The sequence below is a fragment of the Lates calcarifer genome, linkage group LG11 (genome assembly GCF_001640805.2).
Source record: "Lates calcarifer isolate ASB-BC8 linkage group LG11, TLL_Latcal_v3, whole genome shotgun sequence".
Classification (NCBI taxonomy): domain Eukaryota; kingdom Metazoa; phylum Chordata; class Actinopteri; family Centropomidae; genus Lates; species Lates calcarifer.
The window spans coordinates 5,122,223-5,137,106 of record NC_066843.1 but is presented as its reverse complement, the minus strand read 5'-3'; the positions used below and the strand labels follow the sequence as shown (position 1 = coordinate 5,137,106).

General features: G+C 42.0%; 1 protein-coding gene across 3 annotated transcripts; it reads right to left on the bottom strand.

Moving 5' to 3' along the window:
* Positions 1-210: 210 nt before the first annotated feature.
* On the bottom strand, positions 211-13,749 carry fbxl20 (F-box and leucine-rich repeat protein 20). Of its 3 annotated transcripts, none has more exons than XM_051073857.1 (15): positions 13,645-13,749; positions 13,177-13,366; positions 9,296-9,357; positions 8,331-8,385; positions 8,094-8,168; positions 7,849-7,943; positions 7,647-7,715; positions 7,464-7,559; positions 7,108-7,234; positions 6,361-6,435; positions 5,568-5,698; positions 5,044-5,104; positions 4,773-4,817; positions 4,291-4,659; positions 211-2,687 (listed from the first exon to the last, which is right to left on the bottom strand). In XM_051073857.1, exons 2-15 carry the CDS (start codon positions 13,216-13,218, stop codon positions 2,580-2,582), a joined length of 1,410 nt encoding a protein of 469 aa, XP_050929814.1. In that variant the 5' UTR covers positions 13,219-13,366; positions 13,645-13,749; the 3' UTR covers positions 211-2,579. The 3 variants fall into 3 exon arrangements, with proteins under 3 accessions (XP_050929814.1, XP_018516076.1, XP_050929813.1); XM_018660560.2 differs by lacking the exon at positions 13,645-13,749 and having other exon boundaries at positions 4,291-4,503; positions 4,603-4,659; positions 13,177-13,517; XM_051073856.1 differs by lacking the exon at positions 13,645-13,749 and having other exon boundaries at positions 13,177-13,519.
* Between the last annotated feature and the right edge of the window lie 1,135 nt (positions 13,750-14,884).

Below are 14,884 nucleotides of genomic sequence, written 5' to 3'. Positions count from 1 at the left end.
TTTCTGTCTTGCTTGATGTATTTGGGCAGGGTGTATTATGGGAAGCGGGGGTTTTTTTGGAAAAGCAAACCATAAAAATTAAAAGGAGAGGAAAGCACGCTTACGGCACACAATGCCTGAACAGCCATCCTGAGGACTTCTCCTTGATGGAAACATTCATTAAGTACAACCTACATCATACATACATGTCATCATGAACTCCTCCTCAACTCACATAAAAATATCCAACTCACATTTAACATTTATTACAATTGCACTGGTGCCAACACTCCCCCTGGACAAAGGCTACACTCTGGACATTTAGTAACAATAAACTCTTAATAAAAACACAAACTCCCTCAGATCAAAACTGAGGGCTGGAAGAGGGCTCAAAACTCATCTTGGAGACACTGAACTCATGACTTCAAACACAAAGCAGGCGCAATCCAAACCACACCAAAACAGAAAAGCAAAGAAAGAGAAAAAAGGTGGAGTTCCAGAGGAAATCAGAAAGAAAAGCAGTAAAAGACACATTTATAAATGAAATGGGAAGAAAAGAGACGCAGAATAAAGCAGGTGCAAGTGCAGGAGAAGATATTCCATAAGAAAAGGCTTCAATACTTCATAGGGTGGGGGGCCAGGGGGGCTGAAGTCCATTATAGCCCTCTGTTGTGACAAAAATCATTCCATCATATCTGTCAGCAGGCCAGAATTGTGCGCTCAAGATTCAGTTGACTTCCTCTTTTAGTGACTCTGGTCTGATCGGGTCGGTGCCTCCGGCAGCATCACTGGTCAGACAGACACAGGAGGGGGGGCGGAGGTCACAGGTGGGTGTAAAAATGCTGTCACTCTGTCCCTTGCAAGGCCTCACCAGAGTTGAGGAGTCGCAGATGCAACTCCAGACGTCGGGCACGTTCCTCTCACCGCTGTGCGCGTGGTTCACCAGTTCCCCGTCGTCAGGAACCATCGCCGATGCAAAAACAAGAGCAACTAAATGAAATCAAACTAAAATGAAAATAGACGTTCTTTTGATTGTTTTCAGTTGGCTTTTTCTTTCCATTGTCTTGGTCTGACAGCGTGAATTTATGTAGTGATGTCAGTTTGTTTTTTTCCTTCTGTCAAAAGAGTATCTGTAGATCTTTTCTGTTGTTGAGCTTTCATAGGCCAGCAGCAGTTCTTTTGCCAAAAATCCAGATTGGGTCCTGGCTCCTTTTTTTTTACTCTCCAGATCTCCAGAACATATCCTCACACACATCTGTACTCAAACAAGCATGTGTGAGCTTCGAGATAGTTCCCTCAGAGAGACTCGTCGACAGCAATCTCTGCCCCGTCTCATATTGTCATCTGTTACTGTGAGCTGGCTTCGACTTTCGAACTCCCACAGTCCTCATATATGTACAATTAGATTTTAAAAAACTAGAGGTGTTACATGCAACATTTGGCATCTTCTCGAGTCCCCACTTGTAAGTCTTAATTGGTGTCCATTTTTAGAAAAATATTAAACTTTGTCTTGCTTTGTCTTTTTTTCCTCTTCAGTATATTGAAGCTTCTGATTGTAACAGAGAGACAGAGAGAGGCGAGGGTACAGGTGTAGCAAGCTCAGTGTACGCATTCAAGTGAAGATTTGTATTGGTGTGTGTTGTTAGTAAAATGCCAGTCTTAAATTTCGAGATGGTCGTCTTTTTTTAAAGTGTCTCATCATTGCTTTACTGTAAGTGCAAATAGCTGCAAGTATGCTTTTTTTTTTTTTTTAAATCACAAAACAGGCTTTCTGCTGCTTTCTGTATGTGTGTGTGTGTTGGGGGTGTTGGCAGTTAACTCTTTGCATCGCTGCCCCCCCCTTTTTTTAATGAACAGCCCGGAGAACAAAACTAACACAGGTCTTACTCAAGTGCAGTTCCCGTCTAGAGGTAGCGGTTAAGTGACCTTCAACACAAAGGGAAGTGTGTGCGAGAGGTTAGGTGGGATCTTTCAGCCCGTTTAATATTCTGTTTAAAAGCTGTCACTGTAATTTGTCTCAAAGTGCTAAGTGAAGAGTCTGGCTGCTCGCAAATACAGGACAATGGTTTCTGATGTGAAGATCTTGTCATGTAATTCTTTAAACAGTTTTTTTTGTACTTCACTAGATGAAGAGTTAAATCCCTTAATGGTGGTGATCACATTTGATTTTTACATAAATCTCTTTGTAATACTGGTTTGTCCATTGAACACAGCCCAGGAATGTTCTGACATTCTTCTAAGAGTTAATCCGTATGTCTGCATATTGACTTGTGTAAAAGACTGTGTGTGTGTGTGTGTGTGTGTGTGTGTGTATGTGTGTGTGTGTGTGTGTGTGTGTGTGTGTGTGTGTGTGTGTGTGTGTGTGTGTGTGTGTGTGTGTGGTGGGGAGAGTTGGGAATGTTTTTTGGGAATGTTACCCAAGACCCTGTAGCGTTGTTTGGCTCTCTCCCTCTCTCTGCCGCTCCAAAAGGGGACACACCAGCATGTACTCTATGACGGGGGGGCTGGGAAGGGGACAGCAGGTCAGGGGTCAAGTGACGGGCTGCGGGGAGCGTGTACGGGGGACACAGGGACAGGGGAAGGGGGTTGTTGTCTTTACATCATAGCAGGACACAGCAGCGGCAAAACCTCTGACGGCTGCCCCCGACCGAGGGGGGCGGAGTGACGGGAGCAAAGTATGCATGCACTTTGATGTTAGGCAGATGGGTCTGTGGTGAAAAAGAAGAAAAAAACAGATGGAAATGTGTTAATGGTTCATACAAATACTTGGAAAGCTGCTTAATACATCAGTGGCTACAGCTTTCTATGACACTTAAATTACAGAAAACTTCTATTCTCAGAAATTGTATCAAGTGTCAGTAAATGCAATTTACTGACAACAAACCTATGTTTACCAACTCAGTCAGGCTATGCATAATTTAGATCAAAATAAAAGCCACGGATGAGATCTAATGATGATGGGTGCAGCTTGATCTGAGCAGAGTGTTCGCTCACTCCTCTCATGGAGACAGTTTGTATTTTCATACATTAGTTTTGATTCCTCACTTGTGGGTGGAGTGGTGACTCAAACATTAGAGTTCAGTTTGGACAAAAAGAGTAAATCTGTGGCATCTCAGCAAGAGGGGACAGGATGTTCCTGTTGCTACCTGATATAGTATGATGACAACAGAGACAAATGTTTTCATGAAAAGCTGTTCAGGCAGGTTTAAGCTAACAAGCCCAAGAACATAATGGATATGAGGATCCAGGACTGTCATACTGCATATGACTGTGATATCGGACTTTTTCTTCATCACTTGACAACTGTAGTGGTGCTCTATAGCATTATCCACACTGGTGTCACTGGCAGCCAAACCCTGCATTACACCAGTCTATGCTCCGATATCAGTATTGTTATATTGTATTTTGCAATCAGTTGCTGAAATTATCTGCCATCTTGAATTTTATGCTAGATTCAACTGAAATCACTTAGACTCCACAGAAAGTCGTGTTTTTGATACTTTAAAAGAATTCCTCCTTAAAGGAATAGTTCAACATTTTAGGGAACACGCTTGTTTGCTGTTGAGACTAAGATGAGAGGATCGATACCTGCTAACCTGATTCTATCAAAAGGAAAACCAAAATCTACCTGCAACTTCCACAGCTCCCTAATTAAGAGAAGTGACTGTGCCTGGGAAAGAAATAGTCCAGTACATAGTAACTCCCCATAAAACCACAATGTGATGCTTTTACATGTTTTTGTATGGACAAAAAAGTTAATTGGTGAGCTTCAGAGGTTCTGGTAGCTTGATTTTGCCACCTTTGAACAGAGACAGGCTAACGGTTTCCCTTTTTCCAGTGTTTATGCTAAACTAAGCTAACCAGCACCTGGCCTCAGCTACATATTTACCATAAAGACATGAGAGTGGCATTGAACTTCTTATCTACGTCTTGGGGAGAGGTGTAGTTCTCAAAATGTTTAACTACTCCTTTAAGTTCATCTTCCCTACAATGAATTTGTATTTTCAGTGATACACCATTGCAGAGATTAAACACCCAGTGAATGGCATGAATGAGTTCACTCAGACAGAAACTCTTGGACTGTGATATGTGACATAACAGGCCTCATATAACAGGGATTGTGTTTGTGTTGGTGTGATTTTACAAAGGCAAAGAGTTCACATCTACTAATCATCTATGACTGAGAAACTGTTTTTGCTGCAAAGGTCTCCTATACATAAACAAATAAAACTGCTTGGGTGAGTGAATGGTTTACAGTACATTCTGCATATGAATCACAGCAACCCTCTGCTGTTAGCCCACACAACTCACCCTTAGTCTCTTGATACCAGCGCGGGTGATCTGCTGGCAGTCATAGAGCTCAATGCGATCAAGACTATGGCAGCTCTTTAGGTGCTCCAGTGAGGCGTCTGTGATCAGGGGGCAGTTGTCCAGCTCGATCACCTCCAGACGGTCATGAGCGCAGGGGCCACTGCCGAGGTGTCTGATGCCATCATCGGTGATAAGCTCACAGTGTGACAGACTCTGCAGGAACACAGTGGTACCAACACAGGAGCCTCTATTACTCAACCGTCTCTTAAAATGAGCTGCGATTTGGCGTAAAAGTGGCAGACACACACTCACCAGGACTTGCAAACGAGGGCAGTGGATAGACAGCTGGATGAGTGTTCCATCTGTGATCTGATGCAAAGGTGAAAAGCAACAAATGTCACAAGCTGCAGACTACAAGTACAACAACAACAACAACAACAACATTGGAAACTGTATTTACGCTGTTCAGATTGTGTATTTACCTGAACACATTCTTCTAAATCCATTTTCTCAAGCTCATGACAATTCTACAGCAGAGAAAAAGAGCATATCAGTCAGAGATAAGATGCATGAGCCACTGTGGATTTGCATATATTTAGCTTTTTGGGGACAAATTATGCTTGAAATATTTTGTTTTGCAGAAATTTAGGGAGCAACACTGAAATGTCATCTCAACTTTAAATATCTGAATCCAGGACCAGAGTCTGGTCTCTGTGTGTGTGCTTGCAACCAAAAGACAGATACCACACTCACCCTTGCTAATGTAGTGAAACCCACATCTGTAAGCTGAGAGCAGCGAGCCACTTCTAATATTCTGAAAGGAGAACAAGAGGAGAAGAGAGTTGCACAATGGCAGCATCATTTACAGTCTGCCATTTCCTGAGTTCTTGCACAGAGAGGGCAGATTGGACTTAAAAGTAACTGGATCTACAGTAGAGTGGTTTGATATATCTTTATTACAGAGAGAACCATTAATTCATTTCATTTATACATGATTTCCATTATTATCTCATTTGTAAGCCAGAAACACTTGTTTACTTTTAAGTCTTAGTTCCACCCATTTAAGAAAAAGCAAGTTATAACCTCATTTAATGCATTATACTCAAGTGAAATAATCCATGATGCGCATGGCAGAGAGTTAGTCATTTTGTGCCACAGTAAGATAATGAGACAAATTCTCAAACTAAATAGCTGGGTTAATTTTTTGCAGGGTCTAGGAAGTTGTCCATAGTTAAGTTCCGAGTAAAGCTGTGTGTGTGTAATGTGTCAAAGTTTACCTGAGTCGGGGGCAGTTCTGTCCCAGGGCGTGAAGTATGGCGTCTGTGATGTTGGCACAGCCTGACACACACAGAGACTGTAGGCGGTGACAGCCTCTACAAATTGTGATCAGGCCCTCATCTGTGATCTGCTGCTCGCAGAAAGAGAAGGTGTGCATTTGCATGAGGGGGGGTTACTTACTTTCCTCTGCTCACTGGTGGTAATGTATAAAAAGCAATGTAGGAAATTGCATATATTCACTCAACACCTTAACACGCAGCTAGGGAGAGCCGTAGCTTTCCCCTGCATTGCTGTTTGAAGTATTGCAGAGAGATCAGACAGAGGAAGAAGAGGTGAAAATGAACTGGGAAAGAGAAAAGGAAGAAGACTGAAAAGCAGATGGTAACAAAGAGGAGGAACCGCTGGGACGAGGTGAGACGATGAGTTCCTGAGGTGTGACATGAGAAAGAGATGAAAGCGGAAGAGGAGAGCTTTCAGGTGGTGATGGAGAAGGGGAATGTTACGGACGGTTACAGTCAAAAAGAAATATATGGATTGTCTGAGCAGGTTTCACAGAATTTTAGCTATATGGGCCAGACGGAACCATCATCTGCCTACAATGAGCTTTGAGTAAAAGTGCACAGGCTGTACGTGGTGACCAGCAGCCCGTTCCCTTGAAACTACTAAGCTGAATACATTTTATTTGGGGGTTTAATAAACTTTTACAAAGAGACAGTTGAATATAATAAAATGTGGCTACACTGAATTCTGGATTAATGTGATTCATCTTCTAGCCATGTTAGCTGTACTTACTGAACATGTCTGCAAGTTGAGTGTGACCAGTTCTGGACAGTGAGCCCCAATATGTTTCAGAGCCTCATCTTCTAGCTGTGAAAGATGTCGACAGAGGAAAGCCATCAGTCATCTGCATACTAAGATCATCCCATGATAAAACGATTCACAGCACGACTACTGTTGTTAAAATGACCATAAAGTTGAGTCAAAACCTCTGGAAACTGAGCGTACACTGTATGTTGTGATTTGTTTTGTCCTTAAAAAATTAATAACCTGTGACATTTTCACAGAAATATGTGGTAGTTTCTTCTTCTCCTCTCTACTGCTGACTGTTGATATAACAGGATGTTGCTATATGAAGGCTTTTACATTTGCTGTAAACAGTGTCTGCTGTGTCTTTCCTCAGAGACATCCTCTGTTGCGCAGGAAGTGATGCATTTTATGTTTGCAGTGGCAGCAACTATTTTCTATTTGGAATGCAAATAAGAGGAACTCAGTACTCAGAATTAGTGAATGCCACTATGATGAAACTTACAAAAAAAAAAACAAACAAACAAACAAAAAAACAGCAAAACTATTTAAGTTCACTGTTGAGCAGTAAGAGTAGTGTACCTAAGAGGTCTCTGATGGAACTAAATAAGCTGTACAAATCTAGCTGCTTTCAGTTTTATCCAATGAATTTTTACACTGAATTAAAGTATCTTCAACTCTATATGCAATAAACACCTAAATCATCAGCCCTGGTTTTATTATCTCCAACTGTACCTGTGTGCAGCCCTTGAGGAAAAGGCCCTTGAGTCCAGGGCAGGAGCGCACCAGGGCCTGGATGCCATCCTTGGTGACCTGATCACACCAGGAGATGTTGAGCTGCTCCAGCAGGGGACAACCCTCACTGTGAGCAGGAAAAAGACAAAAAGTACAAGTGAGAAGTTAATCCATGTCTTCTACAACCCATGTATGAACTGTATGAAAGGTTTAAAATATTTAAAATCTCAAACTCTGCCTCTATGCACCCGCATTCCCTTTGTCAGTGGTAGTGTGGCAATACTGGTGCACATTAACTCTCCTTAATAAACTGTAAAGTCAAGGAAAGTATACATTACAGTGTTGGCCCTACATACCTGAGAGCTTTGAGTGACAGATTGGTGATTGAGGTACAGGAGGCAAGGTCCAGGTGCTTCAGCTTTGGACAGAACTTACTGAGGCTATTACACGTACTGCAAAGGAGAAAGACAATGAGTGTTTTGAAAGAGAAACTACATAACGACTCATTAGCTGCCACGTTAAACGAACTACACACACACCTGTCAGTGATCTTGGTGCAGCCATTCAGACTAAGCAGCTCGATGTTCCGGCAGTTCTGTGAGAAAGTCCTACAGAAAAAAACAGACATATATGTGACAGCAGTCAAGCTGAACTTGCCTGTGTCTCTCTCTCTTTCTCTCCCTCCCCAGGGTCTGAGCTAGAACTAGAATTTCTGTCAGGCTATGTCCTTGCCAAACTCACCTCAGGGCACTGTCACCCACACCCAGGCACCCCCGCAGGCTCAGCTTCCTAAGAAACCCCCCACATCGCTTTGAGATGTTTTCCACCACCCGGCCCTGCAAAAAAAAAAAAAAACAATCCACTCAGCCTCCTGTATTTACTACTACACCTCAATTTTAAAGCACTGAGAGGGGAAAGTGCACAGCAAAGACTGAAGTTACTAGTAAAGAGTAAGATAGATGAACGGGCAGATCAGACTTGCTCACCTCAATGTCTCTCTGAAAGTCAAAGAGGTCAATTCGTTGCCAGTTGCTGCCATCCAAGGCCAGAACGTTCCAGGACTGAGGGCGGGGAGGGAGAAACAGACGTTTAGGGTCAAGTTTTTCCTTCAAATGTAAAACATACACACACAGAACGCACACTAAACAACACACAGACAAATACACACAGTCACGCACACATGCATACACACACACACACACACCTTGTGAACACAGACTCACCCGTGAGACCTGGGCACAGCGACAGAGTGTCACCACATCCAGAAAGGAGAAGATTCTGGAAGACAGACAGGGACGGTTTAGAGACCCTGATCCCCGCTGCCAGAAGCTTCCTCTTATACACTAGACCCTACCCACCACTCAGCCCCTACGTCTGCTTCTACTCACAGAGCAGGGGTGTGAGTAATTTAGCTAATATTTGTCTTTGACTGTCAGCAGGATAGATGTGTTTACCCTGTTTGCAGGATAGATGTGTTTACTCTTAAGTGGGGCCCTGGCAAGGAAGGCACGCAATCTGCTTCAAATGAACAGAGCTAGAAACTTAATACAGCATCCTACAATGCAGCAAAAAATTGTACTGGGGTTGAAGCAGGGATGCAGTGAGTCCCAGAGTAGCTTGCCAGCCTCACAAATCAGGGTGCCGCACCTGGCCAAGCAGCACAGAGTCAGCAGCCGCAGCACAGGCAGCTTGGCTGGCAAGGCCGAGGCTTGAGTTATGGCCTTCATTTTCTGTTTGCGCAGGGACTCCTGAGTTTTTCTGTCCGAGATCAATTTTAATTTTGTATAGCCTCAAGCATAAATTTTTATTACATCTTTAGTATTGGGGAGTGCAGTGAAGAGTGAGGAGGGAGGGGAAATTTGCATACTAGTGGTTAGTTTAGTTGTAATATTTGCTAAAGGGCAAGTGAGCATACACCATATGATCGTGTGAGTGTGGAGTGTGAGTGTGAGTGTGAGTGTGAGTGTGAGTGAGTGTGTCTGTGTTTTAGGGTTGGACAGGGAGGGTGGTGGTGCAAGGCCAATTGTGCCTTTGTGTTTGAACTGATGTGCTGATCGGGAGTGAGGTCAGGGAGGTTGAGTGTGAAGCACGCAACATGCCATTTTCATTTTGCAAAAAAAAAAAAAAAAACAAAAAAAAAAAAACCCTGTAGAGTATCTGATTGAAGTGTTTCAAAAATGTCACTCACCGCAGCAACAGCTCCTTTGGCAGCTTCTTATTGATGACCGCCTCATCACTGTTTGTGAACATCTGAAAGTGTAAAGAGGATGATATCAGTCCTGGCAGCCTGTTTCAGCATGGCTGGGGCCCACCCTCCATCCACTCACCTCACTCAAGGACAGCCCCAACACATAAGCAAGGATAACTGATAGTAATCTCATCAGCTGAGACAGATTCAATGTCAAGTCTTGGAAAACACAGAGGGTGACAGAAGATAAAGCAGCGCTGGAGACAGGATTTTGTGTCTTCTAAACAAGAACAGCAGGACAGGACTGTATTGTCGACTACAGAGCAGTAATGGCCTCTGCTTTCTTGTTATCTTTCCTGCATGCATAGTCTGTTGTCACTTCCTGTGTTGTTCACACCAGTGTCCATATCTGCGTGTACTCAGAGCATACACTGGAATCAGTTACAATATATCTTTTGTGACTCTCAGATGAATTGTTTCTGCAAACAGCTAATGGATTTCCACACAAATAATTGCATGTTGTGTGAGCACAAATACTAACCTATAATCCACAGAAATTGGCTACAGTACACAAAAGAGACAATAAATTAGCATTTATTATAATCCAGCTACTTCTAAACACACACACACCCACTTACTGAGGATACTGGAGGGTTCCCATAATCTGTGGTAAATCATACTCTGCTTGATTGTAAAATGCAAGATGTTGAAACAATCATGTTTGGGAGCATCGACTCATCACAACAAGGCAAATGAAGCAACATCTGGCCCAATCCATTTTCCTCCATAGATTTAGAAAGATAAATCTAAACCAGGGACAGGGTAATTGAGGGGTGGGGACTTTGGTGTGTAAATAAAAAGTGCAGGAAGGCGCATTATTTACATGAGGCAAACATCTGTGACAAGATCAACAAGGAATTTGCAAGTCCTCCTTATTTGCACTTCCTTACAGGTGCCTCACACAATCCAAGAATTAATTAAAGGTTTGTTTATTGTGTTTAAACAAAAGAGATAATTAACAGGTCCTAAAGGAACATACTGTGCGCTATTTTGATTATGGGCGTCTATCCTAAAACCACATTCACAATAGCTCCAGATTTTGAGGGACTTACACACTTAAGCAAACCTATTCATCAGCTTCACAAAAACAAACTGACAGGTCTGCTCGTTGTTATTAATCAATCTAGTCAATCAATTAATTAATCAATCTTTAAAAATCCAGTCAGCTCTGGGTCAAAGCCTCTCTATGTCTCTCTGATAAACATACAAACTCCACATACACACACAGCTATCTATGCAGGGGCTGCCTGCCAGCGCAGACGTGTAAAATTTTGAGGGAGTAAGAAGGGACAGACATTTCCCGTTTGGATTTGGGGCAAATTGACTCTGACAGCTCGCCTTCCACAGCGCTACTTTCTGGCCAAATAATCCAAGGCCATTTCCAAAGAACCAGATGCGCATGGTCAACGGGCATACACTGTCCCCTTTTGTAATCTAACATAAAATGAACCTGATGCTGCATGAATGTGAGCATTATGTTTTCTCCACTGGTCAGCTATAGCCAGTGATGCAGGCCTGGCAGGAGGTAAAAAGCTGGGCGAGCTCTAACCTCCAGCTAGAGATCATTGTAGAGCAAAACAAAAAGTGATAATATTTTTAGAAAAACATGCATGTTGTTTTCCTGAAAAGACCCCATCCTCAGGTTTAATTTAGATTTGTTTGCCACTCGTAACTGTGGTGTAGACCATACAGTTGACATCAATCAGTGGCTAGACTGGATTCAGACATTTAGTTTATCTTCCATGACATCTGTGAATGTAGTTAGGGACCAATATGATATTCCCAAGAGACAAGCTCCCTGCAATAAACAGATTGTTTTGTTGCCTTCAATTTAAACTTTAACAACTCTTACAATCAATATACACAATTATACATGATGTAGTTGTCATATGAATCATAGTGACAACCATTTACACATTCCTTTTAACTGGAGATGTACATTTTGAAGCAGTAAAGCCTGTCTACTGCTGTAGTCTTTTGTTTCAGGCTGGTATACAACAGATCACTATCTACTGCAGAGCCGTGAAGTCAGACAGAATGTAAGAAAAATTACGCTATCCGACCTTTCAAAGTAAAACTCTCACTGGCACACATATCAGTGACATTTGACCACTGGGTGTTTGTAATGACATACAGTAACAGCTCTATCTCTGGTCTCAGGCTTCTTACAGTTCAACCTGGATTTTAGTGTATTAACAACTGAAATAAGTCAGTATTATGTTTTTATCTATTATCCTCTCTATTATAACTACTACCTTGCATAGATTAATTATATTTTGTTTCATCAACAATAATTAACCAATAATTGATTAGCACTGTCACTGACAAATACATTAAGAAATTAAAATGAAACATGTCCATTACAGGCATGTTTAAAATTTACATCTTCTTTGGTACAGGGAAAATTTTCTGCAACAAAGTGCATGCATTGATGCAACACTTAACCACTAAAACTTGGCTAATCACGTTGATTAAACAACATTAATGTTTCAAGCAAATAACAAAATCAGCTGATTTATATTGGATCTTTGTCATATTCTACTTATTATACTCACCAATTGGGCCTAACATAAGCTTCCACATTGAATATTAAGAAAAAGCTATTAGATATATTTTATTAACTTATCTTTACTTAAAAATGTTGTTGTGTAGAGGGATGTAGTTTTGTAAATGCTTCTAAAATGTCACAACACACATAGTGGAATCTTTTTGCACATAAAACCAACACTAGACAACTTCAAATGATGACTGATAATTCTTCACTTTTACTTTGAAGACACGGTCGCGCCACTTCCGGTATTCTGCTGTCTTTAGTCCGGTTACTTTGACACGGCAGCGCTACCGCAGCTGTCGGGCCAGAAGGTAACGGCCTGAATCTTCTGAGTCGTCAGCTGTTGCACCGTTAAAAATAAATAAAACCACACACAAATCCCACGCTAGCTGGGGATTAAACAAACACCAAGTGCTCTGGCTACACGGGCCAATGTCACCGGCCGCAATACATAGCATTTGTGTACGAGTTTTCACCAAAATATTCACCTATACACTCGCGTGGCTGCGACACAAAGTTTATGGCGAATGCTTTAGAGCAACAACACTGTAACTTACGTGTGTGTGTGTGTGTGTGTATGTGTGTGTGTGTGTACAGGTGGCCCTTCTGCTATCAGTATAGGTTATGGTGTGGGTTAACACTGTGGCAGCTTGGGCCTGTTTGTTGATACTTGTGTGCTAATACGGGGTACATCTAGCAGTCACAAACCGAGGCCCCCACATCCGCAGCGGCCATGGATATGCACAACACTCCGGTTGGTCAGACAACACAGCAAAAGTCGTACAAAAAAATCACACCCCCGCGGGTATGAGGACTGTTATAAAAATGGCTTCTTAGTAAAGTGAAGTCAGCAAATTCCTTTTCTCTGAAAAATATGTTAACGTGAACCGGAGTTGTCCTCGGCGTGCTCCATGTAGCCTCATTGTCTTTGTTTTGACGGCGCAAAGGGAAACGAGGACAACATTTGGGGACCTTTAACGAAACTCAATTTATTGACAAACAGCACGACATGCTTAGTGGAAAATACCGAGCTGTGGTCCTAAACGAAATGGCATGCCAGGCCTCGGCTGTAGTGTGTTGTTTGAACAAAACAACAGCGTTTGACCTAATCCCAAACATTGACTGCGGAAGCTGCATCAGTAGCCTCACCATAAGCGCAGTTTTGCAATAAATACAGCGACAGTCATCATGTAGGCCCATATCCTAACGTTCATAACAGCTACTTGAACGTGTGTCAATGACTGTCAGTTGATATTCATGGCCAACTCACCTCAAACCGGCTCCGCGAAACACCATTTACCTCCTTCCCCATGTCGGACGCTGATAATACCGACTCAATGAATTCGGTGTAGGCGCAGTAAAATGCAGATACGGGCCCTCTTCCTGCCGATTCCCCTCCACGACTATCATGCTACCGTCCTCTCGGTAGCTCCCGGGGTGCGATGTCGTTGTTTTTCGACCTGTTAACACAAACGGCGAGACCTCTAGTTTCTGACAAAAATATGGGCTATGTACAGGCAGCAGCCAGCCAATGAGCCACTTCTCTTATCTGCTCAGTTCATCCGCACCTCCTCCTCCCCCCTATAGCTACAGCTTTCCATCCATCCACACAATAGAATAGGATCTGGCAGCCTAAAATGGAGCTTGTACAACGCCTACATTACTTAGAAATAATAAATATAAAGAAGGTTTGATGCATGTAGGCTATTGCTCAAACAGAAAACACTGCCTTACTTACTTGTTGGCTGGTCACAGTGCGGGCCCAGCAAAAACTCAGGTGCTAAGAAAAACAACAAAGTGGGGTGTCAACCTTTTGACAGCCCACTTTGTAACACGAGTATGCCTACCTGGGTGAATGCAATAATATTCAGGTGTAGATATAAAATCTATTATTTAAAAAAAAAAAAAAGTTTGATCCCAGGTGATGGTAGGGAGGCCAATTCGGACGTGTGAGAATAGATACACTTAATACTTTACCACATACAGCCCACCTAAAATAACAAATAGCCTATATTAAGTGTATGTCTGATAATAATAAATATTTCCACAGGAAGGCTGTGTCATTGAAGTGTGGGCCAAGGCGTTCATTCTTTTTGACATGATGAATTTAGTGCACAGAAACGACCATAGAAACGGGTGGTTTGACGTTTTATAATACATCAACCACTGAAATGTTTATTAACTCTATTTTGTCACATTTATTCTTCTCAAACAACTTTGTTATTACTGTCGGAAACGCCACTTCCTCGTTTCTCATTGGCCACGCCTCAGTTAGACAACGGATCCAATCAGCGTCCAGGATGGCTGGTCGTCATACTGATGTCGTCACACGCTTGACAACAGTTCATTGCGTCTGGAGCGCCACATTAAAATACATTAAAATAAGTCTGAAGAGACATTTTTTTTATTTTATTTTATTTTTTACATTTTCTAATGCGTTCCCCATGTTTATACACCCATCTGAGGAAGATTTGAGGTGTTTTAAAAATTCTCACAATATTTAATTTATCTAATAATTGCTGCTGCGTGAACAATACGTGCAGTATTAAACATACCATCCAGGCATGTTCAGAGATGAAAGGAAATATACATTGCTGTGAATAATATTCTGCGTCTGATCACCTGATTAAAAATTCTCAAAATGACATCCTCTCTCAGTGAAAATCCAGAATATACTGATTCATCCTGTGTAAGTGAAGGTCAAACATTACAAGAGACGTTACAATGAACAAAACACACGTTTGAGTGGAAGGGGACTTTGAAGTTTCATCACACACTGAGATTTTATTTTCATGTTCAGGTTCAGCTTGTTATTATAATTCACCCAGCAACCCAAATATATATGTTGTCATCCTTTTTATTTGTAGGCTTGTTCCACATACATTAGGATATGTATCCCAATAGCCAGCAGTTATTTTGGGAGTTCAGTGCACACAGTGAGATGCCTATAGCTTTTGTCTATGTAATATAATGTAGAG